Below are 8,465 nucleotides of genomic sequence, written 5' to 3' on the forward strand. Positions count from 1 at the left end.
GTAACTTCCGCCCGCGATGCCTCCCGCATGTTGTCCAATACCCCGTGAAGAGAATCCAGCCGAACTTCCGCCCCGAGCGATCGGAACTTCCGCCCGCACGACTTTCAGCTCAAACAGCACGTTTCGGCCTGTAACTTATCCCTTCGCCCCACCAACTATAAATAGCCATGTTGGCTCAGATCTGAGATTAGACTTGATGTGAAATTAAACCTGAGCTTTGCTCTTGCCCCCATGTGGGAAACCCTACCATAGATCCTAGATCTGGTATCACTCGATCTCCTTGTCGAATCCTTGTGATCTCTTTGATGACTTCTATCAATAGTTGATCTTTTGCTTGCACTTCTGCCTTTGGGTCTTTTGCTTGCACTTCTATCAACCTTGGTCTTTTCACCCTTCTAGATCTCTCGGGTTCGATTCGTCGATCTCTTTGCGGGACTTCTACCGGAAGGTCTTTTCCTGCAACCTCTATCAAGTTGGTGGTTCGGGCCAACGAGGAGAAACCGATTCGTGTGTGTGTGAGAGAGTTTGTATCCCCCGATTCCCCTTCGTGTTCTTCGTGTTCTTCGCGTTCTTCCACCTCCCCCACGAATTCCACCCAAATCCGTGAAGATCGGGCACACCCTTGGGCTTGGCCTTTATCATACTGTCTATATGGTCTATGGGGCACAATGGTAAGAACTGATGCCCCTGTTAGTATGAATTAGCAGAATGGAAAGAGATTACTGATTGGAAACTCTCAGTGCTATTAAAGTGAGCCTACAAATTTCATTGTGATTTCTTATACCTGCTATCGTATGTAGGTGCCCCTTAAAATAACAGCCAGTCCTAGAGTGGGTAACCTATAACTTCAAGCGAATATTGAACTCCTATTTCTTGTGCTTCATCAAATGGGATTGGCTAACACTTTTTGCTCTACAGTTGAAGATAATTCAAAACAAATGGGTTATAAATTGTACTACGCAGAGAATATGGGTAGGTTAAAAGCTTACAAACTACGCTAATAGATCAAATCTTCACTCAGCTTCTAAACAAACAAATCAACTATTCTCTCTTCGCATATCAAAACTCCATATTCACTTTTGCTGACGATTAGCTATCAGGATTCCATTTCAGTTTTGATAAACCAAAGTACAGTTTGCAGCTCAGATAATTTCTTTGCGAAAACATTCTGCATCACAAGTGGCTTGCATAAATACCTGTTGGCGATCAAATAGGGCTGCAAGGTTCAATCCTTGAGATAGAATAATTAAATCGAATGCATTGAGCGTCAAAGGGCCTGCTTCATCATCAAAAGTATGTTCAGTGTCCCCCTGAAATCATAAATATGAGTACAAAAAGAAGTTAGAAGAATTGCAACTTTGCAAGTACAAATTACACCAAAGTTTATCAAAAGAAGTAAGTGAGGAAAAAACTTTGTAGACCAAGAAATACTTCGAAAGGTTGATGTATGTTGGATTCTTAAAACATTAAAAGGAATAAAATTTCATAAAAGCATCAAGTGGCATGATCAACAAGAATTTTCGTTGATCAAGAAGAGATAGGAAGAATGGAAAAATAATAATTGACGCTAAACCTCAGTTCTTGATAACAAGTTATGATGAAGGCAAATTGCATTCCCATGAGGCCATAGGCCAGTACAAACTATATATACACACAGAGGAGTGGTAAATGATGTAAGAAACCCTTATACAATGGGGATATTATACGACTAATATATGGAAATTGTATATATCTCATTTTCTAACCCCAGAATAACATAAACAGGTGGAAACCCTGACAGTTTCCATGGCAAAAACATATCACAGATTAAACAGTTACCTCATACTTATCACTAGCATGTGAATGATGGCATATAACATGCTAGTACTTATGGATAATGGAGAATTTAAGTGGTTTCATGATTGCTTAGTTACTTATCTAAGATTGAGCAAAACAACATGTGCAAGATGGAATGCTCAACTGGCTTAAAACAAATTCTCTGGTACAAAAACCTAAATTGAAGGTGAATGGCTTACTTTTTGTAACAATAATCAATATGTCGTGTTAGGTTAAACAGAGAAAAGTTTATGTTTTTTTGGCCTATATCTCGATCACTGTGAAAGAACTAATAAGTATGATTATTAGGTTACCAAAGAACTGAAGTATCAAAAACGGTGAACATGCCGAAGTAGAAAGAGTAAAGCTTTCGTAAGTACAATAACTATGTAGAAAAAACTCATACAAATCACAAGTGAGCAAAGCAAAACTAATTTCAAATATCCATAACACCAGAACATTTTGCTACAACTAAGGATTTGCACACATAAATTGTCCTTATTCCCTAAAACTTAAGGTCACATTACTGGATTAGTTTTTGCGATTAGTAGAAACCAAATGTTCAGCATTGTAGCACACTTTCAACAAAATATATGCAATGTCTTCATTCCAAATGAACTCTTGGAAAATGGTGAATATAACTATGTACCTCGGGATCATCAAAAGCTGCATTAACATCATCGAGATTGACTTCTTCATTGTCGACTTCTCTGATAGGTTCGTAGTTCTTCTTAAACCATTCGTCATTTCTGACCTCTTCTATCCTGATTCGCTGTTCCAATACAGAAAGCATAGCAAGTCAATAGAACACTAATGACAATAGCAACTAATCATATAGTATATAGCATCTTTGCATGTTATAATATGATAAATAATATTCTCTGACATTATATTTGTTCTCTGTACGCCTCATCAAAGCTACTACAAGATCCAATAAAGTTTTTTATTCTGCAGAAGGAAAGTATGAGGAGGTATGAATTAACAAAGTCAAGGTGACTGGAGAACCCACCCTGTTTGCTTTTGAACACATCTGTTAAACTGATCTACTGAGCATGAATATTGTCACAAAGCTAGAATCATATCATTCAGCAAGTATCGCCAGCTACTCCCCTAGATTAGGTCTTTTGGGTTGAGTTGTACAGCGTGATGTTGCTCCTTTCTTGGGCCCATACATATAACCTTCTTTTTCTATCAATGGATCGAAACGCAAGGCTTTTGCGTTTTCGTGAAAAAATCCTAAGCCCTACTATCTAAAAAAATTATAAGCCCTACAGAATGAACTACGGGTTGCGGCAATATATAGTAGTATCTTTGACTAGATTTCTCATATTTTGGACTATTAGTACCTCATCCAATTCCTACAAACATAAGAGATAATAATGAGATGCTGCCGAATTAAATCCTAAAAGAAAATATAAACTATTTAAGAAATCATGACAATGTTTGAGATAAGTAATTGTAGAAACTTCACTTACTGTATCTGGTTTAGGATCAAGAATTCTACGTATCAGTGACTTAGCACCGTTTGGAAACACAGCTGGAAATGAATATTCTGCGCTCTCAATCTGCGTTAAGGAGAAAAGACCAGGATATAGAAACTATACTTTCAACAAAAATGTTGTGTCTAAGAAAAAAAAATCTGGACACCAAGAACACATATTGCCATTGAAAAAATATCTATATACAGCTCAGCCACAGGACCCCCACAGGTGATAGAAAAAGATCTTATATACAAACAGCTACGTTTGTGGCATCAACAGTAGATCCAAAATGTTATACTTCCCTTGCAGCTAATAAATTATTGAGGTTTCTAGGTCATTCCTGCAGCCTGCCCTGTTGTAGTTGTGCCTGCCCCGCCTCTCCCCAATCAAATGATACATCCTCTATTAAATTTATAGTTCTGTAGTTTGTCCCTAAGGCTGTTGAAGCTCATTTATTTCGCCTACGTTTTCACTAGTTGGAATAGTGTCCACAAACTCCTGTACTCCCAAATTAAAAAGAACACATCATAGAAATCATAGAAAATTACAATAAAAATAACAATATGCATCTATCATGTCACAAAAATTCAAATATAGCTATGAAGAGTAGCTAATTCAACATGGGCTAATAATTTGACCCATTAACACTATCAACGCTAAATTTGTCTTTTCTGTTATCAAACTACACATTAAGTTTGGTTCTGAAACTGCGTAGCATAATAGATATAAATACAATATTAGTGTCAGGAATTTTATTCACAAGATTTTGAAACTTTTAAATAGGTACATTATGCAGGTGCACCGGTGTTGCTCGATGGCTGGGAGTGTTGGATATGTTCTCGGGGAAGTGGATTCTAGGTAATTATATTACGGTAGCAGGTACAATGCCGCACTCTATTTCTATCATGTTTGACCACGATCAAACTAGCCTACCAGCATAGATAGGGCTTAAGTCGACTATTTAACTATCAACAGCCCAAGTAGGATGTTTGGATATTTTGTGGTAGCTGGATCACACAAATTTGCAAGATAAAAAACACATGACATTACTCTTAGGTAGTCAAATATTATAGTTTTGCATAGTTAACAATCAAAGTTTCAATTGGTTGACCATACGGATCCCAGAACGACCTATATTCAAATACCACGGGGACGGAGGTTGACTTGTAGTAAAGTGGTCATATACTTATAAGAAACAGACCTTCCCATAAAGTGTAGTCAAATCCACTTCATCGAATGGAAGATAACCTGCCAACAGGACATATAGAATAACTCCACATGACCATGTATCAGCAAGTGCCCCATCATATCCTTTATGACTGAGGACCTGTTTCATAACACAAATTTCACAGTTAACAAATATTTGGCAGGTAAAACACATCAGTTCTATATACCTGACCAAGAATAAGAAGACTGATTTTACAGAGAAAATAATCAATAGCTGCTGGTTGCATTTTCCTACAAGAGCAGTAGCCCAGCCATTTGCGAGTTATGAACTTAAGTATAACTAGATAACTGTGCGATGGTATAAACTCTCTACCATAATATGAAAATTGGACAATGAAACATTATCTATATAACAATCATCCCATGTCAACTTGCTTGGGAAAAAGGCTTTGATGTTGTTGTTGTTGTAATCATCACATGTCACGTGATAGAATGGCATTAATCAACCGGCCTGACAGTTAAATCTTGAAGTATTTGCATTCTATAGTGATTGCTTTAGTTTTCAGATTAACTCGGCAAATTCATTACTGGTGACAACTTCATCGACTGGTGACAGTCAGCCGTTGACTCCATTCCACCATCACTAAGGGCTTCTCCTCATTCATAATGCTGACAATGTGGTGGACTTGAAAGCAGAGAAATGCCACCGTCTTCAACTGCCCAACAGCATTTTACTGCTCGACACCATCCAAGCGGAGGCAGACTTGTGGGCTAAAGCAGGGTGGACAGCCTCCAGGAGTCACTACGGCAGAGCTTAGCACTTAGGGTAGGGCGCATGTTACTTGTACACTCGTAAATATATTTTCCCTATCTATCAATATATCAAGACTCGAAGCTTGAAAAAAGAACACAACAAATCCATGATAGGGATTTCACCATAAGTACCTGCTACAATTTGATATCCAAATACTGCCAACAAAAATAACGTATTCAAATGGAATGTAAATCTAAAATCCACCCCTTCCTTGCAGTGGACAAGTATAGTGATGCCTAACTAGAAGAAATAAATACATGTTATTCAGATGATATACCTCTGGGGCAACATAGTTTGGGGTTCCACACGTAGTACGTAGAAGGGTAGCTCCCTACATGGGACAAAATAAGCAAATCGAAAAGTGAAATAAAATTAGCAAGGCATCAACAAAGCTTGAGAAAGGTATGCACCTGTGCAGGCCATGCACTGAGTCCGAAGTCTGAAATTTTAAGATTTCCTTGAGAGTCAAGGAGAAGATTTTCAGGCTGCAAACAGCATGCAGAATAAGCCCAACAAGCCCACAAGTTGTGAACCTCAGAAATCATGTTTCATTTTAAATAATCACCTTTAAATCTCTATGGTAGACTCCTTTGCTGTGGCAAAAATCAACACCATCAATAAGCTGCTGAAAGTATTTACGTGCATCGGCTTCACCAACTCTCCCATGACGAATCTGAAATTGGTTGTTTTTACAGCACTGTTAGGTTCCCGTTTCACATCAACGTATACTTGAACTTGAACCTCGGTAAGGAGATCCAAGTAAAGACAGGTGGGCCAATTCAAATTTAAGTAATAGCAGTACCCACCATCCAGAGAATGTAGACCAAAAGCAGCATATTTCACAGATGTATAAAATGTGAACAGCCTGGAGAAAATATATGCCGTCTTGCTAGTGTTACATGATTCAAGGTATTTACCCCAACTCTACATATATTTTTACTTAAGCAAAACACTCAGAATCAACAGAATAAAGTTTGAAAATTATGTTTATACATCCTAGGAGGAATAAGCCAGACATCCAAGCTACAAACAGAAGAATTAGTTCTAACTGTAAATCTTGAAGTCAAGACTGACCATGACAGACATACTAAGAAGAGTGGGGTCTTACAATTTTGTCAAATAGTTCACCACCAGTGATGAACTCCAAGATTATAAATATCTTCTTTCGGCTGGCCAAAACCTGCACATAATAGAATGGGCGGTAATGATTCTACTGGTACTTAAAGAAGACAAATGAAAATAAATATAAACAATACCAACATCTCTATAAGAAAGTAGACACATTACCTCGTGTAACCTGACCACATTGGGATGCCTCACAAGCTTCATTATGGATATCTCTCTCTTGATCTGCATAAAATAATCATGTAAGATCAAATCCATCACTCTGAAAAGTGCTCACTCAATTAACTTGTGCAGTTGTACATCGCAAAGGCGGTACAGCTTCCACGCCCAAAAAGGGCAGTAAAGCTAATACTGTTTTCCTCACGATCATAAGCTTACCACCATTTATAGGAGATAGTAGTGAAATGGAGCTGCCTAGGACCATTACAACCAAAAGGAGGGGGAAATGTTTCATGCACTTGTGGACACCAAAATGGATGGGCAGACTAAAAATGCTACAAAGGTTTTAATCCAATTCTCACAATTCTGCCTAGAATAAACCCTGGGAAGCCAGCTAAATGAAATGTCTCAAACCCTGGACAAGTAACTCGTCGGCCATAGAATAGAAGGGCCGGGCTTAAAATAGATCAGCTATATTCAGATTAAGCATATCTCCATACACAGTTTTCTTGCAACAAAACAGAACTCCTCCAAACAGGCAACCAATTCCTGGTATCTACTGATCCGGGGATTATAGAAGTCAAAATGATGACGCGTCCACGAGCCACTCCAAGAGCACTTGGGAGTGAGGGACCGCTTAGGCAGAGAGCTCCCAGTTGTCGATCAGGAAACCCAATCCAGCCAACAACTAGGGAATTAGAGGGAATCGATCCGAGTCCAGTCGCAGTAGGAGACCAAAACCCTCCTCACCTGATCCACCATCTTGTGCTTGAGGATGGAGGAGCGGTCGAGCACCTTCATGGCGACGCTCTCCCCGGTCTCCGTGTTCTGCGCGAACTTGACCTTGGCGAACGTCCCCTCCCCGATGGTCCGCCCCACCTCGTACTTCCCCACCCGCCGCAGCGGCCCTCCTCCTCCCCCTCCTCCAACCATCCTCTCAGGTTGGGCTCGATGTTGGTCGGTGGGCGACTCGCGGAGGATTCAAAAAACAAAACAAAAAAAAAAAAAGCAGAGTCGTACTACGGGGAGCTCGAGCTCAACAACTAAGTGCTCAGCTCGACAGCGCCATTGATGAATTGATGGGATTTGGCACCGCAGCAAGCGACCGTGTGTGCCGCCCCTTTTAAATGGGGTGGGGAATTTGCGTTGGATTTTGCTTGAACGCGACGGACTGTTCCGTGGTGATGATTGCTTTTGACTATCGAGGGTAGAAAGTGTCGGGTGTAGTGCTGAAATTTAGCTAGAATGCCGTCTTCTGTCGTGTCGTCTCGGCAAGGAATCAAATATGCCCAACTCATGGAATGGCTAATATGTCTTTCTAAATAAATTTGTTTTTGCCACACAATTAGCCTAGTTCTCACTTGAGATTGTGTCATGATTCGTGCTAGTTATTAGTTGGCAACTGTTATCACCAGATTTTGGTCAAATCAGGAGGTGGGCCGCGAGAGAGATGGGCTTGGAAGATTACATGTGGAAGATTTACGAAGCGGCCTTATATGGAGAATTTGGGCTAGTTTACCGTGTATCTTTTTATAGTAGATTGCGTTATGGATTAAAAGTTAGAGTTTGTCTCGTGTACGGTGGGGATATTCCCACGTTAGAAAGTCCCCTGGACTATAAATATGTACCTAGGGTTTATGGAATAAACAACAACTCACGTTCAACCCCAAAACAAACCAATCTCGGCGCATCGCCAACTCCTTCGTCTCGAGGGTTTCTATCGGGTAAGCGACATGTCGCCTAGATCGCATCTTGCGATCTAGGCGGCACTAAGCCCACGTTGTTCATGCGTTGCTCGTGCTGAAGCGCTTTTGATGGCGAGCAACGTAGTTATCATAGATGTGTTAGGGTTAGCATTGTTCTTCGTTTAAGCATGCTTACGTAGTGCAACCCTTGCATATCTA

At 39.9% G+C, this 8,465-nt stretch overlaps 1 protein-coding gene across 1 annotated transcript in view; it reads right to left on the bottom strand.

The window, feature by feature from the left end:
• The window catches only part of LOC124659506 (CBL-interacting protein kinase 8), an 18,096-nt gene extending 10,336 nt beyond the window's left edge, over window positions 1–7,760 (bottom strand). Inside the window, exons 1-10 of the mRNA XM_047197376.1 lie at window positions 7,312–7,760; window positions 6,565–6,627; window positions 6,386–6,457; window positions 5,843–5,950; window positions 5,688–5,762; window positions 5,555–5,608; window positions 4,498–4,623; window positions 3,291–3,380; window positions 2,465–2,587; window positions 1,197–1,310 (exon numbers count right to left, since the gene is read on the bottom strand). Coding sequence (XP_047053332.1) covers window positions 1,197–1,310; window positions 2,465–2,587; window positions 3,291–3,380; window positions 4,498–4,623; window positions 5,555–5,608; window positions 5,688–5,762; window positions 5,843–5,950; window positions 6,386–6,457; window positions 6,565–6,627; window positions 7,312–7,494 — 1,008 coding nt within the window. The 5' untranslated portion in view covers window positions 7,495–7,760. The remainder of the gene's footprint in view (window positions 1–1,196; window positions 1,311–2,464; window positions 2,588–3,290; window positions 3,381–4,497; window positions 4,624–5,554; window positions 5,609–5,687; window positions 5,763–5,842; window positions 5,951–6,385; window positions 6,458–6,564; window positions 6,628–7,311) is intronic.
• Window positions 7,761–8,465: the final 705 nt, after the last annotated feature.

Source organism: Lolium rigidum, chromosome 6 (genome assembly GCF_022539505.1).
Source record: "Lolium rigidum isolate FL_2022 chromosome 6, APGP_CSIRO_Lrig_0.1, whole genome shotgun sequence".
NCBI classification, from domain to species: Eukaryota; Viridiplantae; Streptophyta; class Magnoliopsida; order Poales; family Poaceae; genus Lolium; species Lolium rigidum.